The sequence below is a fragment of the Gavia stellata genome, chromosome 1 (genome assembly GCF_030936135.1).
Source record: "Gavia stellata isolate bGavSte3 chromosome 1, bGavSte3.hap2, whole genome shotgun sequence".
Classification (NCBI taxonomy): domain Eukaryota; kingdom Metazoa; phylum Chordata; class Aves; order Gaviiformes; family Gaviidae; genus Gavia; species Gavia stellata.
The window spans coordinates 129,275,054-129,301,714 of record NC_082594.1 but is presented as its reverse complement, the minus strand read 5'-3'; the positions used below and the strand labels follow the sequence as shown (position 1 = coordinate 129,301,714).

At 47.6% G+C, this 26,661-nt stretch overlaps 1 protein-coding gene across 1 annotated transcript in view; it reads right to left on the bottom strand.

Moving 5' to 3' along the window:
- Positions 1 to 25,801, bottom strand: part of VANGL1 (VANGL planar cell polarity protein 1) — a 31,558-nt gene extending 5,757 nt beyond the window's left edge. Inside the window, exons 1-5 of the mRNA XM_059822943.1 lie at positions 25,731 to 25,801; positions 24,780 to 24,785; positions 23,709 to 23,835; positions 20,278 to 20,885; positions 1,469 to 1,602 (exon numbers count right to left, since the gene is read on the bottom strand). Coding sequence (XP_059678926.1) covers positions 1,469 to 1,602; positions 20,278 to 20,885; positions 23,709 to 23,835; positions 24,780 to 24,785; positions 25,731 to 25,801 — 946 coding nt within the window. The remainder of the gene's footprint in view (positions 1 to 1,468; positions 1,603 to 20,277; positions 20,886 to 23,708; positions 23,836 to 24,779; positions 24,786 to 25,730) is intronic.
- Positions 25,802 to 26,661: the final 860 nt, after the last annotated feature.

Sequence of the window (26,661 nt, the reverse complement as noted above, 5' to 3'; positions counted from 1 at the left end):
CTAGGAACCAGAACGGCACGTCCTGCAGCCAGCCTGGCAGGGTTTGCACGGTGTGCAGTCACCTGTGGGATGGGGAAGCCCTCGCTTTCCACGAGAGTGAGCAGCTGGAATGAAAGATTTCACCTCTAGGAAAGTGCAGAGCAAGCCTGTTTGCTTCCCCTTTCCAATTCAACTCCTTCTCGCCCATTTGAGAGCTTCTTCACTCCAGGCAGCAGAGGACACGCAGTGAGCGATCCTGCTTCTCTTCCCTCCCCGCTTCCACTGTCAGGATGGGGACATCTCAACCTTAAGGATCTAAACTTCCAATTAATTTTATGGACTCAGGAGTGCTGCATCAGGTTTGGGGAAACATTTAGGATACGGTCTTTGAAACCTCTAAAGTCACCAAAAATGAAAAAAAATTTAAAAAACCCCAAAACATAAGGCACTGAAGCTTTGTTGAAGGTGAAACAATCATGTCTCATGTTTTCCCATGCGACAGATATTCTTCATTATTTTGGTCTCCACACCCTGCACGCAGAGCCACCTTGCCCAGCTATGCCCCTTCAGTTGCTTCTCCCTTCCAGCTCTCGAAGTCTGTAACGCTAATGAATACTGTATCTCAAATACTAATGAATTCAGAGGCAGGATGTGCCTTACCACATCTTGTCACAGAACTTCATCCGTACTTCACCATGAAAGCTTCCCTACACAACTTCAGCTCTTCCATCAAAGCAATGCGCACTTTTATAAAGGCTCTGCTACCTGGGCACACCCTGCTTATCAAGCCTAGCTTTCACTGATGGGGTTTAAGAGATGTCAAGTGATTAAGTGCAATTTTCACTGCTTTTGAGTGTCCACAGGGATCCACCCACCCATCCTCGCAGAGGCCTCTTTAAAGTCCAAAAGTTTGAAACAGGTTTGTAGAATGGCAAAGCTCAAGAGGAATAGTTATCTGTCTCTGAATTTCCATGAACTGCTTGGCATGACGATGACTTGGGAGCATGGCCACGTGTAAGCCAGGCATCGCTAAATTACTGCTAAGGCTGCTGCTTCTTCCCACATTAGTATCAACCTCCTTCATTTTTCCTGAAGGCTGCCTGTGGAAGTGGCACTGGTAAACAATTGAGGTTTACCAGTTTTTAGGTTAAGAGTTGTCTTTATTGTACCAGCACAACCAAGGAGATGACCCAAGGGTGACAAAAACCCAAAGCTGCCTAAAACCAAGCAGCGGTGTCAAAAAGTGCTTGTCAAGCCTGACCCAAAACTTGGCTGTTTCACCTGGCAAAGACAAAAGCCTTATTGTGGGCTAAACACATCTGTAAAGTCATCTGGAACCAGCAAACTCAGCACTGTTAGGAAGATTTCCAGCAAGAGACAAGGATTTGGCAAAGCAAAAAGGTGAGAATGTGTGCGTAACAAAGCATAAAGCCAACCCAGCCCTTCCCCATCCCACCCAGTCTCCGGGACTACATTTCACCTCACCTACCATCAACGTTGTAGACTTTCAGGCCAGCCATATGCTTGGCTGCACGGGATTTGGAGGCTGTTAACAAGGCTGGGTTGTAGACTGTGAAATCTTTGTAGTAATTTTCCAGAACCACCAGAGCAGCTCGCTGGATGCTAGGGAAAAAAAGAAAAAAAAAACAAGAGAAAACCCCCCCAAAATGCAACAAGATCTTTTGTTTCCTTTTAAAAAAAAAAAAGAAAAGATGATGAAATAGCCACATCATTTGGAACAGGTTGTCACTCCCATGAAATTATGCAACATGCAGAATATTAATTACTCTCTCTAGGACCTAACATTTCATCTGAGATGCAAGATAACGTGTCTGCCTTCACCTCAGCAAGAGGATGATAGGAAATCCCTAAACAAGGGCAGCACAAACTGAAGTGCTAGGCTGCCTGCAGCATGGGAAAATGTGGAATAAGAGCTCATCCCGCCTCGGCAGTACGATAGCTGTGACACAGAGACCTGGCCCAGGCTGAAGAGCAGAGCACGGTGCTGGCTTTGCTGTAGCGGGCCTCCCTGGATGGAGGGACCGGCTCAGGATGGATGCTTTTCCCTTTGAGTCATTTCCAGCCGCACCTTGCAGCTCCTCAGATCTCCTCCATCCCAGCACTGACAAGAGCCCAATCTCTTCAGCTTTCACAGCAAGATAAGATCGGTGCCTGAGGAGTACGGCTGCCAGAGAAGGGATTACCTCAGTATTGCTTGTTAAATCCCAGGCGAAAGACAGAATAAGGAGCAGTGACACTCCCTCCCTCCCTTTGAAGGGATGCCCCTACATAAAATGATGACACACGGGAGCAAAACAGCACACGCGCCAGCAGCAGGAAAGGCTCAACCCAGAGGTATCTTCCTTTGCAATCATTTCGACAACAGAGAGATGTCTGTAGGCACTGCTACTAACAAATAGGACAGTATTTCAAAACAAGCCAGAGCTACGGTGTTTAAAAGTGCCAACACACACACGGGATCGGACATGGCTCTCTCCACGTTGCTCTGGCTCCGTGCCCCAGCATGGCATCTGGTTGGCAGTAGCATTCTCGGCAAATCACCACGATTGCCAATTCGGCCAGCTGGAGTTTGCCAAGAACCCAGACTTAATTTCATTTTGAACCCACAAAAATTACAAAGGAACTGTCAACACATTTGTTGCCGGTTAATTGTAAAGTTCACACTTACCAACAAAGCCTCTCCTAAGGAAAGCAACCAAGTATTCTCACATGTTACAACACGGGAAGAAAACATTACAAGGATGGTAACGTGGGAAAATAAGCCATCAACAAATTAAGACCTAAATTCAATTCTCAGCACTACCACCGATTCAACTCATGCTCCCGGAGGAGCAATTTAAATTTTCCTGTGCCTTGTGCTAATATTAAACTTCTGCATCACACGCCAGTAATTTAAACACACGCACCCACACCCTCCGCCATCCTCAAGCTCCAGCTGCCCTCCTCCCACTGATCAGTGAATTAAGCATAGATGCCAGCCCATCCACGAGATTCTGAGAAAGAAGAACAAACCCAGACTTGTTCACTCCGTACCTTCATCAGTCAGTATTATGGTACAGCGGCATGTATTTCATTAGCTGTATACCTTTAAGATGATGAATTTAGCTTTTGAAGCAAAGTCCATCTTTAGGACTGTTTGGTGGGGTTGTTTGCATCCAGCTACAGCATCTTCAAGAAGCTTTACTTTTCAGGTGCTGGTCCTTCGTATTTCCTCCTAGCAGGTTTGTTAAAAGCAACTCCATTTAAGCACTGATATGTAATAAAAAGCCACTATTTAATCAAGGGAATAATCTTCCTTTAATGAAGTAGTACAGACTGACCCACTGCCACATACTCGCAGGCACTGACATACAACACGTGAAAGCCGGTTTATTTTTCCCTGCTAAACTTCCGATTTCAGCTGTGAATTTGCTGCAGCTTGAAAACAAAATGTCACAGAAGTCATGCGGCAGCAGCACACATTCCCCCTTCTGACCGCCTTCAAATGTGACTGAGTTTTTCCATGTCTGCTTCCCAGGAAGGTAAAACTCCATGGAGTTTCATCTCAAAATGCAACGTTTGGAAAACTAGGACCAGCTAAAACCAAGAAGATAAAGATGAACGGAGTTATACTCTGCTAATACATTGCACTCATTTCCGGCAGCATTGGGACTTCCATCCCAGCAGTGGGAATGTTTGGGAGGTGCTCTGTTGACCAACTAGCTCTATTAGGACAGAATAATTAATTTTAATACATACACATTTTCCCTAGACCCCACAGAGAACATTATCATCAGGTTGCCCGCTTTCCCCACCCACTACCCCTTCCGTCCCTTCACTAAATAACCTACCCCACCAATTCATTGGCACACGCACCCAAAATCCAAACACAACGAAGCTTTTACGTTGCAATAAGCAACCATCACTGCCCTGAAAATTAGAGCCCAGCTATTTTTTCCTGATGCAAATCCAGTACAGGCTCAGTCCTGAATACGATACCCCAATCACACAGAAGGTCTGCTCTCTAGGGAGAGAATTGTAGTTAAACATCAGTTTCCCAGATTTCTACCAGCCCATTTCTGTCTCCCATGTAGTCCATCCTAAGCACGGCAGGTTAGGAAGAGAGCTGGACTGCGACTCTTCAAATTCTCTTTTAAAGAAAAGAAAAAAAAAGAATTAAAGAGAAGATGCTGTGGGCAAGAAAATTAGAAGGGTCGCAATAATTAGCAAAAGCGAGGAGGAGGCTGAATCAGAGCCTTCTGGACTATGTTGCTCAACCTCTTTACCCACATCAAGGGGAAGCCTCACCCTGCACCGCGCAGGACAGCCAGCCCTGCCCCGCGCCGGAGCTGCAAAGAACCCCCCCGAACAGGCACAGCCATCCCAAACACGGCCAAAAGGACCCCAACGCTCTTGTGCAACACAATGTGCGAGGAGGAGGGTAACCACAAGCAAATAAGCATCCAGAGCAGACCTGAGGAGCGAGTAGGAGCAAAGCCAAACGCTAAGGAAGCCTGCTGCCTCCCGACAGAAATTCAGGTTTTTTGGGACTTTCCGCTGCAGGGCAGACCCTCTGCTGCCTTGCGAGCGAGGTGAAGTGGCCGCAGCAAGCCTCCTCTCCACCCACACGCCAGCTCCGATGGGAATGGAAACTGGCAGTCTTCCCAGAGCCCGCATTTGGAGGCTGGTTCCTTGCAGGAGTGTCTCAGGAGGAGTTCAGCACCATGTCGGTCACTGCATTCATTCACCCCGCGCTTCAGCAAACCGAGGCTTTCCGTGCGTTGACGGTTTTAAAAGAATGGGGAGGGGCAGGAAAAAAATGAACAGAAAGTTTCTATACTTAGTTGCCTGTTTGGAGAGGGTCAGAGCGAGGATCCTCCTCACATCCTACAAGGAGGATCTGGCAGCCCAATATATTTCAGCCATTGTAACAAACTACCAGAACACAGAAAAGCGTATCGGGACATGAAAAGCACTTTCATGGAACAGTTCAGACTCAGAAAACCTATGACACAAGAAAAAAAAAGCTCTTGCACAGGCCAGAGACCTACTGGAAACTTAGTTTTCCTTGTAGGCAATATTGGTTAAGGCTCTACGTTTTGTTGCTTTGCATTTTGCGTGGTTGGAGGGTCGCTTTGTTCGGTTTTTTTCTTTTAATTCTTATCATTACTACCCTGAAGAAGGCCATGTCGCAGCACGCTGCCAACAAGGAAAGCAAACAAGCAGATCCAACAGAAGCACAGGGTACCTCAGTGGCATTTGGCAGGAGAGAAACGCAGTCCTTTACAAACAGTAATGAATTAACTTTTACAGGGCATCCAAGGAAGTGGAGGAGGGGACTATGTGACACAAAGGCAGCCACTATCGCCAATTTTTTTCCTTTCAAAAGGAAAGTCAGGAACAGTTTTGCCTGAATCCTGCTACACAGGATTTTGATATTTGAGGTCTTGCCATACTCTGTAGCTCAGAGGCAATTTTGGCTTTCTATTTGCCTTCTGTGACATAGCTACACCAATACTGAAATTGGCTTTTTTAGAGGATTCCCAGGAAAACAAACCAGTGCTACGCTGAAGCAAAGCACAAGCAAAGAACCCTGTTTATATAACCAAAATACTGGCTTTGGGCCCTGCCCGTTTCTAGAAAAATGGGTTTGAGTCTTCTGAAGTGGTGGGAAAGGGTTAGCAAAAAAGAATATAAGGAGTAAAAAAAAAAAAAAAAAAAAGATCGAAGCCACAGCCCAGTGCTCAAAGTCGGCACTGGACACACTACGGTCAAACCCAGGAGGCTGCAGCCGCCATCATTCACATGGTTTCAGCGGTTTCCCGCTAAGCTAGAAATGTAGCATGGCACGGTACTACACCAGCCAGCGGCTAGACACCGCTCATCATTGAAGGCAGAGGAGCGCCTCACGCTTGTGCAGATATAGACATAAATACACATCCAGAAAGAGCTGTTTGCTACCACAGCACCCCCTTCCTTACCTTGCTACGGATGCAAATCCCGTAGGATCAGAGTTTAGGGTGAGCCACACACCTAAAATCCACAGGGATACTCAGCAGCCTGATCACTGCTGTGCTAATGGAGGGCTGGGGGCAGAGGAAGCCTAGGATTATTTAATCAAATGGTTCCTAACACAGACCCCGCTCCTCCAAACAACCTTTTTTTTTTTTGATGTTCTCCAAAACAGACACAGCATCAAACCAAGCCAAGGTCTCCAGGCAGACGAAATACATTCCACAGCCAGTTGGGAAGCTTTGGCACCTCAAAGAGAAGCTGAGCAAGGACTGCAGAAAGCAACCTTCCACGCAGAGTCGGCTTTGCCTTACCCAGCTGTCTCCAGCCTACAACTGCATCAAGCTTATCTACTGCAAGAGATGCTGAGGTCTCCTGGAGTGCTGAGCTAGTTATCCACAGCACTTACTACTCTCTAGCAGTGCTGTCAGCTCACACCCAACAGGCTCGGAAAAATTCTGCACCTTCCCACAGAATCACAGAATCATTAAGGTTGGAAAAGACCTGTAAGATCATCAAGTCCAACCATCAACCCAAGCCCCCCATGCCCACTAAACCATGTCCTGCAGTGCCACGTCCACACGTTCCTTGAACACCTCCAGTGATGGTGACTCCACCACCTCCCTGGGCAGCCTGTTCCAGTGCTTCACCACTCTCTCAGCAAAGAAATATTTCCTAATATCCAGTCTACACCTCCCCCTGGTGCAACTTGAGGCCATTTCCTCTTGTCCTATCACTTGTCACTTGGGAGAAGAGACCAACACCCACCTCACCACAACGCCCTTTCAGGCAGTTGTAGAGAGTGATAAGGTCTCCCCTCAGCCTCCTCTTCTCCAGACTGAACAACCCCAGCTCCCTCAGCCGCTCCTCATCAGACTTGTGCTCCAGGTGCCCAGAAGCACCCTACAATCACATCTCCCTCCCAGAAAAGCCCTTTCCTTCCCATGTACTTCTGCTAGGTGCAGAGCTGGGCCTTGAGTTCCTGGTCCTTCACCACGACTGCTCTTCCAAAGCCAACTCACCAGGACCGAAGCCTTGGAAATAAAACTGGAAATACACAACGGAAATTAAAATGCTTCCCAGCCCAACATCCCCGCTGAAAACAGTTACAGAAGGTACTTCCACCATGCTCTACGTAAGTCTTGCTACCCCGCTCTGCCTACCATAGCCGGGGGCGAGGCCGGCGCAGGCTGCCCGGACGGACGCTCCCTGGGCAGCACTGCCAGACCAGGAGCCGCCTCCGGCAAGCTGGCATAGCGCGAGGGATTTGGTACTCGCTGGCTTCCCAAGCAGCGCCTTGAAGCAAGGCTCCGGAGAGGAGCGAGGTCATGCAGAAGCGCTTCACAGCGCCGGCAGTAGCAGCAGTGCCTTAGCTACAGGTTTGTCCTCTCCAGTAAACAGAGCCAGAGTCAGATCTCGGCAGAGATGCCAAGATGAGGAACTCCTCCTGCAGCCGTGGCCAAACAAGCAAGGCAGAAAAACGCCTTTTGATCGTCGTAACTACAACAGCATTTCAGTCTGGTGGAGTCAAGAGAACAAGACCGCAGCCCCTAGGAAGAGGAAAACCACATTTTCTTGTCAGACAACCACAACTGAAGTCTCCACTGGGCTAGGGCAGGCAAGCGCAATCCTCGCCCTCCCTGGAACCGGCACCGGGCGACCGAGACGCAGCAAGTTTGTTTTAGATACCCGACTTCTGGCATTTAGTCAGGCAGAGAAGAGAACTTGCAAGGTCAAGCCTTTATTGGGGAAGGGAAGGAAACCCCAGCATAGTAACAGGTTGTCACTGTGACGGCAGCACGGCTGCTGCCCCCAAGGAAGGGAACATCCACCCGTTAATGGTGCAATTTATAGGGAGCCCAAAACACACACACAAGGTTTGCCCCACAGTCTTGCAGCAACTAGTCCTCATCTGTTCTCTCCCCTCCCACCCTTTAAAAAAAAAATAAAATAAAAGAACAGCAATTTAAGAGTGTGTCCACACCCCCCAACGCTGCACATCTGACCAACTGCCACGTGAGTGCTGTAAGTTTAAGGAGAGCACCAGCCCAGTTTCTAGCTGCCGATCTCCCCTTTTCTGCCCCGCATGGTCCAAGACACAATGCTCTCCAACACGCACACTCTCTGCCAAGTCTCGTGTTTCCTGAGACAAAAACCAGAATCAACACACCAGCTAAGCAACACAATAGTTCGCTGCTAATGCAGAAGGGATTTCAATGTACGGATTTTCTGAATAAGAATTCAGATTCATTTTCAGGTTGGGTTTTTTTGTCTTCTTCAATAGCAGCCTAGCCAAAACCCTCCAGTATGGACTAAAAAGGAAAGGACCCCTGCAACTCTACTACTAATGTCGCTGTTATGTTCTAATTCTTTTATTTGGAAGAGAAGTTGTGAGTATGGAAACAGGAGCTTTTAAAATAAGAGGATTTTACAGGATGGTATGACCAAACTTTGGGAAAAAAAAAAAATCCACTCCTTTATGTCATACGACCCAAACAAGCTACTTATTTAAGCCTCCCTGAAGAACGCTATAAAAGTACTCCCAGACCAGTACTAAGAAGATGCTGCTACAGAAGTACAGAGTGCTAAGTTTTAGCAAGCAGCTATAAAACCCCAGTAAACCCGCAGGCATGCTCCCATTGCAATTTTCCTTCTGAGAAAACTTCCCAAAGTATCAGGCTGGAAAGTAACTGATCTTCAGGGTACCAGCACATGGGCTGAATGTTTTTCCCAGTCACCTTTACCGGTAGAACTTCAAATTTCGATGAATGCTTTCCCAACAGCTGCACTGCCCTCGCTTCCACTTCCAAGAGCTGATAGTGGCAGCTAATATAATTAGCTAAGACAAAAACCCAAGACACTAATGGTAATATATAGCGAGGAGGAGAGCGCAATCCTCTCGCTCGAAGAGTGGTCCAAAAGGTCCAATAATATGATTTACCAGAAAAAGACAGTCACTGTGTTGAAGTCTGATGCTGTGACAGCACCACACTTCTCTTCCTCAGTAGCACAGTGAATATCTCATTTCACGGTACACAGTGCCACGGCAGGCAAAGATCATAGGGACACTTACTACCCCCGACATCGTATTCATGATAGAAATGAAATAGAATAGAAATGAATAGATAGAAAATGAAATAAGAAATAAGCTGCAAAAGTCTAATGTGAGTTTTAGAAACAATGGAGGTCCCGGAGCACCAGAAGAGCTTCCTATGGGAGGCAGGGGACTCTTTTCACAAGAAAGGAAAGACTTAAGCCCTTGCTGAGCCTAAGCGTCATCCCAGGTTCACTGTATGCAGTTCTAGAATGCCTTATTGCGAGGGGTCAGCCTAGGTAACCAGAAAGGCTGTCTTCCAGCCCCCTCGCAGACTAGCAAAGGGGAGTTTGTTAGCGTGCGGCAAAGGTACGTTGCACTGATTACCTCAGCCCATCCACTGAGACGGGTACGTGAGCGTACAACAAGAGCAGCTTCAGGGGCTGCATCTGAAAGAGCAGCTTGTGAAAGCCTGAGCACGCGGCAGGACAAACCTCTCCCCCCGAAGGCTGAGGAAGCCAGCTGCCAGGACAGCAGGCTCCAGAGCAAACCACTCGCATCCTCCTACGCCAAGACCGCCTCTCCAAGACGAGCAGTGTGTGGGGGGGGTTGTTTTCAAGCACTTACTCACCATGCAGATACCTAGCAGAACCACTAAATCCAAAAGGTGTAACTCACGGATTAGCCAGTGGACAACAGCAGCTTTCAGGCACTAACAGCTCGGGCTGGATTTCAACCAGTTCCTCAGACACCAATAACCACATGCAGATGCCCCAACAGCTCTCAAACTAGAGACATCCACTTCCCTTTGATCATATATAACATTCAAACCTGCGGAGGTGCTACCTTCTCATCAAGCAGAGACTGAGCCCTTGCTACCAGCACCTCATTGCCCCAGGGTCTGCTGCAACACAGAGAAAAAAGATGAGAGCAAAGGAGCTGCCGGTGCCCGGCCATGTATCCGCCATGCCCCAGACACCCACAGCGAACCGAACCAACGCCTGGCCAGACATCCACACCACAAGCTCAACCCAGCACTCTCAAGAGACAGCAGTAGTCGAATCTGACCTGGAGAGCAGCAGCTACTGGATCCACGCGCCAGAGCTCAGAAATGGGTTTTCCGAGCGCACCGCCAGCACACCAAGCGGTCTGCCTCCACACCACTGTTTCGCAAAGTGGTGGGGCATCCTCAGGGGAGCTAGTGAGAATACTAACTTGCTTATTTAGGAGAAAAAAAAACCCTAACGTCTGCTCACACTGAAGCAAAACCCAAGCTGTGAAAGGCTTCCTTTATCTACTGAGCAAATTGGCAGGTTGGGAAGGAGGGCAGTGAGAGAAGAGCACAAACGGGACAACCTCAGTGAAAAGATGATGGGAGGAGGCTGCTGCCAAGCTGTCCCCATGAACCTGCACAGCATGGCAGATAACAGGCACACCAGACAGATGCAGGTGCTGACAGAGAAGGGGCAAGCCAGCTTCCCCCGGCACCTACGGGTGTTGCACCCAGCTGCCAGCAGCCCAAGCGGGCTCCACTTGTCCGCACCCAACTCAACACAGACCCACGACCGACTGGAGAGAGTCAGGGACACTGCTGAAGTCGATCTTACGGCGAACATCTCCATAGCTGAGCGGACTATTGAGGCCAGTGAGCCCCGTGGAAGGAGACCCGCATGACTCACGATAATAATTTAGAGTCCCACCTCGCAGCTGGCAATCTGACTCTACACCAAGCCCGCAACAATAAGCGGCCATGGGGTGCACCGTGTCCGGCTCTGCACCTTAAGGGATGTGACCTGGGACATGAGACCTGTCCCTCATGTTTGGGCCACGGCTGGTCTCCTGTAGGGCTGCTGGGTAGGGGAGAAGCAAGGACTTGATGCTCTCCTTTCCCCGAGCTCCGCAGAGGAGCACACCTTTGCGAACAGAGCCGCGCGCCACCGAGGGTTGCTCCTGCTCTGCAGGCAGACTGCAGCAACGCACCTGCACAACCTATCTCCTCATGCAGGCATTTCAATGAAACCATCACCGCCATGAGAGGATGCTGTCCTGCCTCTTTCCCATCACACCTTTCTGCTGCCACCACAAGCCTTTGTAACCCTTAAGCACCAAAAGGGCAGTTAAAAAGACTGCAGAAATTGAAGCGGGCTAAATAATACAGGAAAAAAGATATACACACAAACTGTAAAGCTATGTAGATAATAGAGAGGTACATGACCAGTTCCACCATCCAGATCCCTGCGCAACCAGGCAAGATTTCTTTGGGAGGGGTGAGGAAGGATCAGACAGTTGACAGGATAAATTTTTTCAGCAGCATTAGTTTAAGAAGTGATGTGAAACTACGATCAAACATTTATGTAATTGAGGGGTGGACCAAGTATTTATGAGGGAGGCTTAACCTCTTGGAAAAGTTTCTATGCACTTGAGGTTATATTTAGGATTTAAGGAGTTTCAAACAAGTGAGGGGGGACAGGCTGACACCAAAGTGTGCTTTACCTTCTGAACACAGGAGTTGGGAGCAAGAGCCTACCCTGCATGCAAGAGTGATGCAGGCACTTAGTGCAGACACTTCAGGGATGAAATACCAGACTGCCCCGAGTCCTGAGCACCATGGCACCCATTAGCCTCCAACTCGAGCTTGTGCCCCGCTCAAGCGCCTAGGAACCTTGCAGCAGCCGGCAATACGCAGTACCCTGGATTACCACTTCCAGTCCCTGGGATTAGCATCATCCGTGACAGCGACGCATTTCCTCTCCCAACATACACGTATGCTATGCCTCCGATTAGTCTGAGCCTCAAAAGAAAAAAAAAAAGGCAGGAACTAGCAGGTATGGCAAGAAGTTTATAAGAGTCTACATTTTCAAAAGATAACTTAAAGCCTGACCATGCATCAAATAAGGCCAGAGTCTTTAGACAAGGAATTCTTCAAGTGACATTAGTAGTTATGAAGTAACTAAGGGTGGGGTGGGGGTTTTAAGTGAAGGCTAAGAAATGCAACTTTAATTCCAAGGAAAGAACAGAAAGTGTTCAAAGCTTTTACCGGCACCAAAACTTCAGTGCTGTAATAGGACTTCACATTTAGATGCTGCTGCCATGGAACAGCAGTATTCAGCTCTTGTTCCAAGGGCAGCCTGGTAGGGTGCTCTCTCAGGAAAGAGGACCACCTCTTACTCGACCCCCAGCATGGGACAGGATGAACATGGCCAGACTTTGCATGAAGTTTGCCATTTGAGTCAATACAACAGCTTCAACTTCTAGCATTTCTCTCACAACACCTACGAGCATTATTTCCCTGTAAGCCTACACGGAAAGCAGCATCGATGCTACCCACTAGCCGACCCTTGCAGACAGAGGAGTATCAGCTCTCAAACTACAGCCCAGCCCTCCCTGCACAGCATCGCTCCACCCCAGCAGGCTTTGCACAAGCAAGAGACGCCAGCAACCCTACAAACAACGCTGGGGCTGCAGGTACGTGGTCCGCGGTTCCGAGCCGAGCATCAAAAATCCAGCCCCAACAAGGATGCAGATGACCCCCTCCCAGGACTTCGGGAGCGCAAGCCAGAGTCATCAGCCCCCAAACCGCAGCTAAGGTCCTTACTGCGGTGCCAGCAGCCTGTTTTGCTGTCAGCTGGGGAGTAGCTCTCCCCAAACTGTCAGCTGAGGTCCCCCCTTGACCTAAACTGCACAAAGGGAATTTAAACACAGAGGGTCATTTAAGGGGAGCGAGTGCTGGAAGGGGAATCAAGTTATAAGCGAAAATATTGCCCTTGGGTTTTTTGGGGAAAAAAATAAAATAAATTCTTTTACTACCACCCAGCTCCCTTATTAACTCTTCCTTATTCCTTCAGGGTAGGGTCAGGGAGATTGGCTTCCAGTTTTCTTGGACACATTACTTGACTGTGCTGTACGAGAACTGTAAATTCACAATTTCTTGCACTTTTACCAAAAAGTGAGCCTCCTCCTTTCCCCTAAAGGGCACACAGCTCACTCCTTTGCAGAATATTTGTATTTCACCACTCACCACAAGAAACAGATGTCAAAGGTTGAGGGGGTGGATTTTTTTTTTTTTTTTTTTTTTTTTCAGCACTTGAAGATAAAAGTATCTTCACAGCCACAAAATTTGTTCAGCAGCTTAGGGAGACCATCTGTCTCCGTGGGTGGCACACACAGGCGATTTGGAGGGCACCAACATCAGGGGAAAAGAAATTACATGACAAACCCCTTAAGTACAGGGTAGGCTGGCGTGCATGCTGTTCCTGTACTTCTGGGCAGCGTTGATTTTGAAAGACAAACCAACAAGAAGGGAAATCCCGGCAGATGAAACCAATGGCATTTCCTCCACACCATCTCTTTCAGAAGGATGAAGCCTGGCAGCTCCCCGTCGGGGAGCAAGTAATACCATACTAGCCAGGGGGATTAATAATTGACAGCGGGCCCTTCACTTACAAGTAGGCTTGTAAACTTTTAAAGTATTAAGTATTCCAAAAATGTGGGACCGCTCCAGGGTATAACAATCACCACTCGCCACTCCTGCCCGGTGCATTTGCAGCAGCACAATGCGACTGGCACCCGGGCTGTGGTCCTGCACACCCAACGCCACGTTCCTTCTGGCGAAAGGAGAGGGGAGGTGGTCTGTGCACGAGGGGCGGCGGGGGTCACCAAAGATCAAGAAAAGCATATGCTGAAAGGTATAAGGCTAGGAAAACATGCTCCTTTCAGAAAAGCAGAGCCCTCCCAGGCTTTGGAGACAGGCTTTACCACATCCGAAACTCCCAGATGAGTTGGGCAGGCAGTCGGATGCTGACGGTCCATCCTAGACTTTCCCTTCCCTCTAATGAGAAGCACCTGGCACTGCAGGAGTCTGCCTTTCACTACTGTCACAAACAAACATCCTCTTAATGAGGTGTTGCTCTGACCCAAGATGTCCTATCTGGTCTTTGCTGACAACACCCCTCATGCACCATCAGACAGACCCTCGTAAAACAGAACAAGGCACCGTTCCCATAACTCATCTGGAGCATCAAAGGAGACTGCTCCCTGCTCAGCAGGCAACAGCACCTTTTTTTTTTTTTTTTTTCAGAGGCTACTGCAAAATTTCCTTCTGCAATTCCACGGGTACCCTCACGGCAAGAGCAATCAGGTGAAGCGCTCTCTGCAGCACTATCCTCCTGGATGCGAGGCAGCAGACACAGGCGGGAAGGGGAAAGGTATGGCCTGTGACTAAGAATGCGGTTGGAAGTCTTTTCCCATTAAGTCATTATTAGCTCAGCCCCAAGTCAGAGCTTCCTTCCCTGCTCCATGGCATGGGGTGTCTGAAGGGTGTTAAGGCTCAACTGCCCATGCCACACAACTGTGGACAGAGAGTTCTGCAAGCTCAGGAATGGGAGCATGGAGAAGCAGCCCAGCTGCAGAGATAATGAGTTGCAAAAAGGTGGCTGTAAACACCCAGTTATGTAAAGCACTGCTGGGAAGGCATTGCCTTGGAGGTCACAAGTCTGACACCTCTCAGTTAGCGCTACAGAAGCTGCTCTGGAGCAGACAGCTAAGCTTCTTCAGGAGCTTCACACCTGCAGATGCAATTAACACCCATTTAGCCGGCTATCCCAGAATTTCTTGGGAGGAGAGACTATTTAACACTGGAGCTCATCAGGTTTGGTGATGGGCAGGGGGGAGGGATAGTCATACAAATGCTCATCAGCGTGCCTTGCACAGATTTCAGGACAGAAAAAAAACGCATTCAGGAATGAGGCTAATTTCAGAGCCTCCAGCCTGCGTGGCGACAGAGCTGCTCTGCAAAGTCGCTAGTCTGTGGAACACGCTATTCTAGGAAGCTCCTGTAATCGAGGCAGCAGGACAGTCAGTAAGATGTTCTGCTACAGAATAATATAAAAACTCATCAGCTCGATCTCTTTCATTGCAGTGTTTATCACAACGGAAGATGGTGAGGGCTGAAGAAACCCCAAGGAGAAAGGAGGGCCAGTGTAATTCCCCTGGTCCCTAGGAACACAGACCAAGCAAACCGCACACGGGGTGGAAGGAAGAGCGCACAAGCCCCGAGTGCTTCCAGCAGGACTCAGCTGGGCAGGTACAGCATTGCACACACGCGCGCCAATGCTTGTTCTGCAGTCCCACTTCTGATCGCCCGACTGGAAACAGAAATAGCCCACAAGTGTACGGGATCAGTCACCCTACGAACAACCAATGCAATTCGACACACATTATGAAGTTCCTTCACCAGAAGACAGCAAGATTTCAGCAGCTCTTGCCTCAGGCAAGAGATCCAGCTTCCTAAACCCGTGGTTAAGCTGATTATTTCACCACGCTAGAAACAGAAACAAAGGTGTCTATATGCGGTGGAAGCTTTCCTTTTGGGGGGGTAGGGAGATTTTAGGACAGCATAACCTAGCGGGAAGTGTTGACACAACTCCAGGCAAGAGCACTCTGGTCAACATTTGAACTGTACAGATGTTCTTCATTAGAAAAATATCACCCTTGGTAAGGGGAGGCATATTTGAGCAACACCTTGTTGTTGCAAGATCAGATGTGCGAGGTTTACGAATGCAGGCTGGAGTATGAAGAAGCGTATTCCCACTTCTTAGCTCTCTACACGCTCCCTCACCATGAACACGGTCCCAGTGGCACTAAGGGACACGGACAAGAGAGCGCTCATCGGATTAGATCAGTAAATACTGACAGCCTAGAGATCAGTTTTTAAGCAACGGATGCAATAGATACAAGACTGCCAACCCAAAGCAGCTGGGTCCAAAGTAGCATCAGCTTCCACCATGCAATTCTGTTTCAGCTCTGGTTTATATTAAAGGTAAGGGCTCACGCACCACCTAAGAAACAGCTACTCGGCTGCCTCCAGTTCAGCTGGGAGACAGGCTAAATGTTTTCCCCTTCCACAAAACGTGTGTGCACCTACTTTCTTTTGCGAGCATGTGCAAGCCATGAGATTTCTCAACAAGATATTGATAGTTCCTGCAGGGAAGGTACAGGCTCTTCAGAGACAGGTACCTGTTTTGAGGAAGCAGCTGCTCCTTTCCTGGATTTTTAAACCACAGTTCAGCAAACATCCATCCAAATGCAGATGGGTAACCCGGGTACAGGCAATGCTCTAACAGACTTCTTCCATACAGAGCTGCTACTTTGGAGTACTAAGCTTCTCTTGATTAGACGGACAGAGAGCATCAACCAGCTCACAGCCGTCTGCAGAAGCTGTACCCTGATTCCACAGGCGTACAGAGGCCTCCCCACTAGCTTCCCAGCCAGCTGGTCCATAAAGGCAAGCCCGTGGCAGGAAGGACAGAAAAGCAGACTGAAGCTCTCAGTACTTCATACAGCCCGACCCATGACGAACTATCATGGCCCTGCTCCTCATATCCCTACTGCAGGGATGAGCAAAACAGAGGAGAAAGACCCACTCTCAGGCATTTCTAACCTCAGAAAACCAAGACTATACTGGAGCCCAACATTCAGTCTATGTGCAAGATCAGTAATTACCACATGTGTTTGAAGCCATTCATTTTCTTGAGCTGTCTAGACTAGCAAAGCTCTAGGGTGGGGAAAAAGTATTCACTAGAGAGGAAGGGAGTATGTTTAACACCCTAACTACAAAAAAGGAGAGTTTTCTCCAGCAACATTCTTCCTACATAGTTTATCAGCCATCCAGAAGGAACTGACAGGTGCCATCAGTGTCCCGGTGCCATCAGTGTCCCTATCCCTAGTGACAAACCAAAGCCTCAGCTGCAAATCCAAGCCTCAGCTCACGAAACTATCAGCCTTTCAACAGAAGAGTTATCTACTATTACTCTCCCCCACCTTTGTTTCCCTTTGTTGTTGCTTTCAAAAGCCTTGCCAGGCATCCCCACCCAACCTCTCTCACATCCTCCCAGCCTTGACCTTTCTTGCGTCTACTCCATTCTTTGCTCTTTACCCATACGTACCACCGTAAAGCAGTCCCCTCGCGTGGCCACCCTTACTACCAGGAGCAGCAGAGCAATCAGTGAGCTGAGACTTGGCACCACGTTCATCGGAACTCCGATTTAATTTTTACCTTCCCCCCCCAGCTCCGGAATCAATGCCAGAGGGAACGCTCGTTTTGGCAGTCAAGCTTCCCAGAAGAAAAGTTACAGCCAAAGTGCTGGAGGTGGGACCAAGCCAGCCTATTAATAGGTTGATTATAATATGAATTTGGGGAACTACTCCTAAATATGCTTACCCTCCTGGAGCTAGGGCCCTCAGGGGTGGAGTGGAATACCTAACTCAGCACTTTCAGCTTCTTAGCTACATTTGGAGCCATGGAGGGTGGAAAATCCTGTCTGTACCCTGCCTGGCAAAAACATGGTTTTCCAGAAGGGCGGCTGAGCTATTGTTTTCTTCCCTTCTCCCCCAGAAAGCCTGTCGTTCTCACACTTACATAGCAGCTCCCACTGCCACATCAGAAAATCCCTAGAATTTGAAAGTTTCAGCCTTGGATTAAAAAGGTTCACAATTTTCCTGTGGAAAATCCAGAGCTACTCCAAGAAGCAACACTGAACAAGAGAAGAGCCTTCTCGCCATCAGCTTCTCCGGACCACGCTGGACTGTTGAGGGAGACAGACTCCATGGACAGCCAGGGAGCAAAACTGAAGATATTTGGGAGCGTGAAGAGGACAAACGGCTGGACTGAGGCAGCAAGCTTTTGACTTCAATAGGCAGTCAGATTGCTGTACCTGTTAAAGCATATTCCTCCTTCCAGGCGGCAGCCCACAACCTATCTAAGACCCCTTTAAAAGTGCTGGGGTGAGGCAAGTGTGCATGACAGCAAACGGAGAGCCCAGAGGCGGCAACAAGTAGTATATGCATACTCCAACATAGCTACAACCACCTCTCCAGCACACCCACAAGGCTGCTTCTCCAGTCTTCCTGAATAATCCAAACTGGCCTTGCACGTCTCCACATTTTCCCATCGACAGACCCTCCCATTCCAGCCCTGTGCCTCAGCCGGAGAGCCGACCAGAGGCACAAGGCAGCCCCTTGGGACCCTGGCCAATGTTTCACCAACAAGCATGTCAAGATCTTTATGGAAACTTTGCAAAATTATGCTGCAAAGGTGTGCAAAAGCTCCCACGTTACTCATGTGTCGCATAAACATCTCGCAATCCTAAGCCTTTAGAAGCTGAAGGAGATACCAACTGCATTCACTTCTTAGAGCGTTTATCACATTGGGGCCACACTCTATCAAGACCAGCAGTTCTCACCATTTACACACAAGTAACTCTCCCTGTTGCTTGTAGCAAGAGAGAGAATGAACTCTCCCTTAGTTGGGAGACACTTGGCCACTGATCAAACCTACACACTTCATCTTTACTAGTGTAAAGGTAGAAAGACACACACACAGGCTTCAAAACATGTGTCAACACACATTACACTCATCTATCAGAAACTAAGGAAAAAGCAACCCTAGTTTACTGTTATTAGACATGCTTGACAAGACTCTCCTGTAACACAAGACACTGAAGCATCTACATGCTGCATGGGTTGGATTCAATATGCCAAACAAAATTTGCAATCAGCTTGCAAACAAATCAGGAGTTATTAATTTTTCATGCATCTCAGATTTCACCCTAGGTTTTACAACTCTTTGCTGCCCCCGCATCACCCAAGGCATTTCAAAACCTTGCTGCAAAGAGAGAATTGAAGAGAACACCGTTTTTAAACACATGTGCTATTAAATATTTAGGCCTTGATCCTCGAGCAAATACTTTCCCTCCAATGGCAAGGTTACTTACATGGTTAAAGCCAGGCATGCAGACTTTGGCAGGGGAGGATCTTAATTCCTCTGAACAGAAGCCCACAATCCACCACAGTCTCTCAAACCAAACCTGCATACTCTGTGTGTATATAGGTATACACATATATGTACTGAACTTTCTGTGCAGAATTCACTTGTTAGAGAACTGCCCCAGCACATCTCAAGGCACAAAGCTGTGGCACAGGGGAACTCTTTGATAGTCATCTCTCCTTCTTCCTAGTGTTAAAGGCTACGCTGGATGTGTCAGGTACCACAGAGGAATTTTTAAGTTAAAAAAAGAAAATAAATTGGTTTCACAAGAAAATCACAGAATCACTAAGGTTGGAAAAGGCCTGTAAGATCATCAAGTCCAACCGTTACAGAAAAAAAACCCCAAAAAACCACCACACCACACAACACCACACAGACAAAAAAACCCACCACACACCACCATGCCCATCAAGCCCCATCCCACAAACCAGCAGAGTTCATTTTTTTAAACCCTGAAGGTGACCTTTCATTAAGTCAATGGGAGCACTTCCATTACCGAAGAGGGGCTTTCCACATTTTACAGAAAAGGAAAATAATAGCAGAGCTCAGACTTATCTCACCCAAAAGGCCTTGAGTTCTTCCGTTAAGCCAGAAACATCATCCAGGAGTCAACTCCCAGACTTGAGCTTCAACCACTAAATCTGCTTCAAAGCAATTCCATTGCTAAGCTAATGGCTACAGGAGACTGTTCCTACATCCACTTAAACCAGCAGACACTAATCTCTCCATCTGCAATAGATACACATGCCATAGGGGTCTGGACAGGATAAGCAGAACAGATGTTTAAGTGCACATAGTCTGGGGAGTCATCTTCAGAGCTCAGCTACCAGCTTCACAGGGTACAGGAACTAAGAGATTTCTAGAGAGCTTCACAGGACACAGGAACTAAGGAGATTGAGACACCCGTCCTTTCTTGTACCTTTGCTGAGTGAAGCATCAATCCCAGCAGGAAGCTGGAAGCAGGCATGCATGTGTCATACCTATAGATACTGCACAGCTCCCAAACACTCCCAGATACATCTGACCCATCAAACTGATCCATACCTATGGCAAAGAGCATCATGCTACAGAACCAAACCAGAAGCAGTGTAGCACTGCCAAAAAAAACCCAAAAGTCCCCAGTAAGGGGACAGGGGAAGAAGCCTGGAGAAGGATCTTAAAGATCTCATCAGGTTTATCCCAATGACCAGCCTCAAGTTGTGCCATCAGCTCTTTTCATTTACAGAAACGCACAGGACTCCTCTGAAGCAGGGACAACCCCTCCCACACTTGCAGTCGGGAAGAAAAGTTCGGTCTGGTAACTTTGGAGAGACCCCAGGGCTCCTCTAGGGGAGGATTCAGAAACCAGCGGTATCACACGTACAAAAGCTTCGCGCTACGGCATAGCCACACTTATCTACACCGCCGGCCTTCAAGGACTTGTACCTACCTCAAGTGCCCCAAGCTGTAGTACCGCGACTCTCCATCCGTTGACCGAACTACTTTGACAGTGAACATGGGCTGCAGCTGCCGCAGCTCCAGCAGCACAATGGCCAGGTAGTGAATGAAAAGCAGAGCATCCACCAGAGACACGGCGTACTGCACTATTCCTTGGTAATTGGTGTCCTTCGAGTCCAAGATGCGAACGCCGTAAAAGAGCCAGTAGGAAAACACAAACAGGAATATGAGGACCAACAGAAGGGCCCGAAACACAAACACCCTTGGTATATCTGCCTTAGGCTGGCGGAAAAACAGAGCCCAGGTCCCAATCAGAAGAATGAGGAGTTTAAACGCCACAGAGATGAACAGTCCCTCACAGACAGTACCACACGGCTCCAGATCATCCCGCCACAGGATCTGGGGTAACAGAATGAAGGCGATGGGGGTAAGGAAGACAAGGAGTCCGAGAACAGCTGCCACTGTTAAGCCCAGGTAACGTTTGCAGTCCAACCCAACGCTGTCCTCCAGATCCTTACTGATCCGGGCAATGTCCTCCTGGGAAATGCTGTGCTCAGAGGTGCCTGTGATTGCTGTCGTGGTCTCACCCCAGTTGTCATCCTGAGGGAGGAAGAAATAAACAAAAATAATATTGAAACAATCAGGTTATTCCTTCCAGGTCTTCTATTTTTCTTGCTTGGAAAAAGATTGCTGCAACAGACTTAAGTCGCAGGAAAAAAAAAAAGGCAAAAGCAACATCTTCAATATATTGAATAATCAACCCTGAAAATTAACAAGGGTTTGGAAACAACAGCAACTTGTCCAAACCAGTGACTATAAACGTTAGGTGTTAAAAAACCTGTAACCGTAGAGCAGGTAGCTCAACTTGCTATGCCACTGACTGTACCCCAGAGGTTCCTCTTCCAGCACACTTAACAAGTAGTATCACATAACTCTTGGAAACTGCAGTAATCATCAGTTCCCATGTGCAGGGTAGGGACTAGCACTCTTCCAGCCCACAAATTCTGCGGTGCAAGCGCACCACAGAAGCACCTGGAAGGGAAACTTTCATTTCAGTGTTTCAAGCCAGTTGTTGTTGTTGTTACACAATCAAAAACACATTCACACATTATTTTTCCATCCGTAACTGAAGCAACCACACTTCCAGCAAGTTCCTCCACTTTGTTTTCTTTTATCCTCCTCTACAGTAGCACTGCCCTCAATAGCTGACGTATTCTAATAAAAGTTTGGTTAAACCAACAAACTGCAGGTGTTCAGAGAGGGTATTTTCAGGTATGGGGCTTTAAATTTAGAGGATCCTAAACTACCAAGTAGCTCTGGTATTAGAGTCCAGGACATTGTCAGAAGCCACTCTGCCACAAACAAGCTTATGTAAAATAGAGTTGCCATACAGTCAAGCTTCAGATTACATTAATGTTTTCTGAAAGTCTCGTTTCTTCCCTAGCTAATATCAGAGGACTTCTGCAAGCTAGTTCTCCCATCCCACGATGCCTCCCATTGCTCCTTCCTGACGCTGGCACGGCCAAAGAGTTACACTGACATGTATGGATTTGACTCACAGCTGCTGCTGGAGTGACTCATGCACATGAAGACTCCTGATGCTTCCCACAAATACACACCAAACAGTGGGAATGCATGCGCTTTGTTGCTTGGCACCTGACACCTTTGCAGCTGCAACGCCCATTCAGAAGCACATGTTTTGCTCTTCTTTCTACCCTCCTGAGCCTATCTTCCTGCAGCCTGTGTCACTAGTAGGATTTACACCTTCCCCCAGACTTCTGCAACTACAGGTGCTGATCAAAGCACTGTGTTTTAAGGAAAGAGGCATAATTTTAAACCTTTATTCACTTCTTTAAGAGAGTTACAGGAAAGAGTCTTCAAGAATTTTTGGGAAAGAAGTAGACAGAGGCAGCACAACTACTTTGAACAACTCCAGGGATTTAACTTCTAAGGCACTCCAAGACATGAATACCTCCCATGCCTAGAGCAGTAGGGTTTTGAGACAGACCAACCACAAACAGTCAGCATCTTGAATTAATACGAGGGTTTTTTGAGTCACTTCTCACCAAAACAGAGGCCCCAGAAGAGATAGCTGCATTGTAGTATGTCCTGAAAGGCAGCATAATCCTATCATATTTCCTTCTTTGCCAGCATCTCCAGTAAAGCAACCTAAGCATTTCAACTATTTTATGTTTATACATGAAATAGCTCTGCATAGTTTCCTCCATCTGATGGACTGAGAAACTGTGCAGAAGAGAGAAGGGACAGAAACACCACAGCAGCTTAAGGCTACAGCCCAGAAGACAACAGGCAACTCCAGTCCCAGCTCACCCTTTGTAACAGCTCTCCCCACTTTAAAGTGGCACAAGCGAAAAATCATGCAGTTATATGGAAATAGGAGTCTAAATCTGCCGTGGTACAAAGCTGTTGGGGTCCAGCCTAGGGCACCCGGCTCCCTAGAAGAAATCTTGTTCACACATCAACTTATTTTGCTTTGACTCTAATTCGCATTGAGGAGGTCTGCATGAAAACAAGGGCTTAAGAATTCACCAGCACCTTTACATCTACTTTAAGTAATACCTGGGACTCATGAAAACAAGCATCTGATTACAAAATACCAAATGGCAGTACATGAAGTGAGCCCACCTGTAGCTACATGAATACTGTAGCAAGTACTACCATACGGAATTTGGGTGGAAACTGGGCATCTTTTGGGTTTTGTTTTTGGAAAGGGCAGAGGTGGAGCCCCACAGGCAAGGATTAACACACCCCAAATCCAACCCAGGAGGCACTGAAACATCCTGCACTCTATGTCTTGCAGCATCAGCCGTTATTTGAAAATGAATATGCACCTTCACATCAACTGCTAGAGCAGAGAGAGTACTGGATCCATCGTAGGTGCAATTTAAAGCCAGCATTATTCCATTCTTTATTTAACCCAGTGTTAATATACTAGCTTTCACTGAGTTCACCCTCCTTTCCCAGCTATTTCACATTCATTTTACATTTCTTGCCTCCTTTCCCTACTGGGATCCCGGTCCTCATGTGCTTTACACAATTACCCAGAGCAAACGCTGCTTAAAAACGAAAGCGCACGTGCAGGTGAAAGGGTTGACCTGAATAATGCACAGTGACATGATGAAAACAAGACGTTTCTATAGAGCTTGGCAAATGACACTCTAAAGACAGAGGCAAATTAGTGCCCCAGGAGTAGTCAAATCAGCACTGGTGCTGTCAAAGATAATGCTCTCCGAAAAAGACAAAACTGATGGAGACCTTGGCTTTATGCATGAATAAAGGGTGCCCATGAGTTGTGATTCTTTACTAACAGCACGTGAGCAACACTTTTTTCTACTCGTGCCAGTAAGTCATACGCTCTGTTCCAGAAACCACACTCCATGTTTGCTTTCACTCCCTCCTTACCTGTCCCTCCTCCGCCCGAGAGGCATCGTTCCCAAGCAGCGGCTCTGCAGGAGGTGTCTGGATAGTGACGGACTTCTCAGACCGACTGCCATCTTTGCTTCGTGGTGATTTGTGCCGGTCCCGACTCCTTTTCCAAACAGAGCAAGGGGAGAACAATGTTACCAGATAGTTTCTGGAGGAGGGCCTGGATTCTGCTAGATCTTTACCTGCATTAGGTCATAGTCATGCTTGCCCATCGCTTCATCGGTATTGACTCAATCTGTGACAAAACAAGCTTCGGAAGAGATAGAAATGGACCTTGCGCAGAGCAGCCTACAGCTTGGTGGCTGGGACAGTCTACCCTCTCAGTAATTGAAGAGAGGAGCAAAGGGGACCGGCGTACATCCCCACCACCTCAGCTTCTCTTAAAACAGACTCTGGCACTGCTGTGCTCAAAAGGGAAGCTTGCATTCTCCAAACAACTGGCAACTGCGTTTGGGATTAACGGGTCTACACAGCTCTCCACCAGCAATAAAGTGTCTCATGGGGACTTGTTAACACGAGGAATTAATCAAGACAGCTTTAGTTCCTGCAGCGTCGAGTCTTGTCAGCTAGGACCTTAACACTATAGGACAATTGGTGAAGTTTATTTCCACTGGTTAATCAACCCCAGTTAAGCTCATACAAAGAGAGCAAGAACAAGAACATCAAGGGTACTAGGGTAGTGCCTACTTCCAGAGCACCCTTGTAGACCTCATGGCTTCTCATCTGAGAATCTCTCAAGATGAGTTAAGCCCCACCAATCTGCTCACCAAAAGAACATCAAGGGTACTAGGGTAGTGCCTACTTCCAGAGCATCCTTGTAGACCTCATGGCTTCTCGTCTGAGAATCTCTCAAGATGAGTTAAGCCCCACCAATCTGCTCACCAATATTTTCCTCCCCCTTCCTACCTGAACAGGAAAGCAGCCTTTGCACCAGAGACCCTCACTGTGCTCAGGGACCAGCTTAGGAGCATCCAGTGTCCCAGCTCTGCTTGCTCCACTGCATCTCTCTTGGAATTACCAAAGCCCAAAGGTTTCATGGGATGAGACTTTTCCCTGTTTGCAGTAAGAGGCTCTAGGATTTTGTATGTTGTTTTGGGAACTTTGAAGTCATCTTTCCACACTGCATTCTAAGCTTCCAAGCGCAATACGTATTGGGGGTGGGGGTGTTAAAGAAGGGAGAAAAGGCAAACAAGAGATGTTTTACTCAATAACTGGACTGCGAGCAAAGAGACTTCATTTAATGGAAGAATTCTTTTTCCAACCACACAGGGTAATCGCTTCTGAAATGCAAAGTTATTTCAGACCAGCTCAGTTCTAAGTTGCAAAGACTGTAAGTGGCACATGTTTTGCATGTAAGACTAATGATGATGCAAGAAAAAAACAAGGATAATGTTTCCAAGTAATCAGAAGTTTTAGAGCAAGATGGTTTTTGAGGCTGCTGAACTACCACAACAAGGAGGACTCGCTATTCAAGTTCAGAAAAGCCTGACTTCTAATCCAATCAATGCTGATAAAGGACTTGTTGTGGACTCAAGTACCACTCAAATTCTATTAAAAAAACCCAACACACCAACAACAGAGTAGCCAGGAGGAGAGTGGGGAGCAATAGGAAACCTTATTATTACACAATAAAGAAATGGCATCTGAAGAGAAAACAATTGGCAATTAACCATTTAGGAAGTCTGACACGTCTTCTCCCCAGAGACTCTACTCAACCCTCACACTTTAAGAGCAGACTTAAGTGATCTTTTCCTTCTGCTGGTGCTTTCCCAACCTTTCTGGCCATGCATGACCCCAGGGTGCATCCAGCAGGTTCAGTATCATTAAATTAGCAGCATTATTTCTTCCAGCCTCTTCACTGGGTTCCTCATGAGGACTCTCCACATGTATCTCCTCCAGAGCCGTGGCCCCACTGACTTCATCCTGGCTTACAGTTTTTTTCCACAGGACACGTCCTAGCTTAGAGCAGCAAGTAATTAAAAATAAACATTTCCTTACCCTTGTCTGTGGGCTTTTTTGGAGTGACCTGAGTAGTGGGAGTATCCCGAATATGTAGATTCTGTATCCATTGCAGCAGACATCGGGTCTGCACAGAAGGGGCACAGATTTTACTTAGAAGATGAGTTCCTGGTGGTCCTGAGATGGATTCCGTGGTAAAAGTGCTTTCCTGGGTACTCTTTGCTTCCCAGTCATCAGTGAGGTCTGGTCCTCAGAGAGCGAGTGAGCTTCATTTACAAGGAATCCGATCAGAGGGGAGGGGAGGGAGGGTGCTCAGCTCCTCACAATTGACCTAAGGAAAGAGAAACAGGCATGGAAGTACACTCTAAGCAAAGCAAGACATCATTCCTGCTGCAGCAGTTCTCTCACCCTGGCCACATATCACCGCTCATCACACTGTGCCCAATTCTTAAGCTCACCCTAGCCAATATCTCTCTTTCCAGCCTAGTGAAATATGTGCATTTGTAGAGCTTTAAATAAACTGGTAATGTATCTCTGTTTTGCAAAGTCTAGCCTATTCATCTAAAAATCTGGAAGAAATGGCATAAGTCACCTGGAAGAGACAGTGACTTGGAGAAGGCTTGGCAGCCTAGATACAGAAATCCCCCCCCAGAAAAAGCACCAGGCTTGACTTCCACCCCCCCATCTCTTCACCTGTGTAATGCACAGCCTGAATATCCCCAGATTCAGAACAGCAGCATTGTAGCCTATACATAGGGGGAAGGGGTGGGGGGTGAGGGTGACTTTCCCAGGGGAAATGCAGAAGAGAATCAGACCACCATGTCTGAACCTGTTTTGTTTTCACAACTGCAAGGTGTGGTCGTTGTACAAGCATTAGCTACTATACAATCAATGGCATTATGAGCACCTCCCTTTCTTCGCAACCTTCGCCTCCAGAACCTAATTTGAGCCTTGAAGAATTGAATTTTAT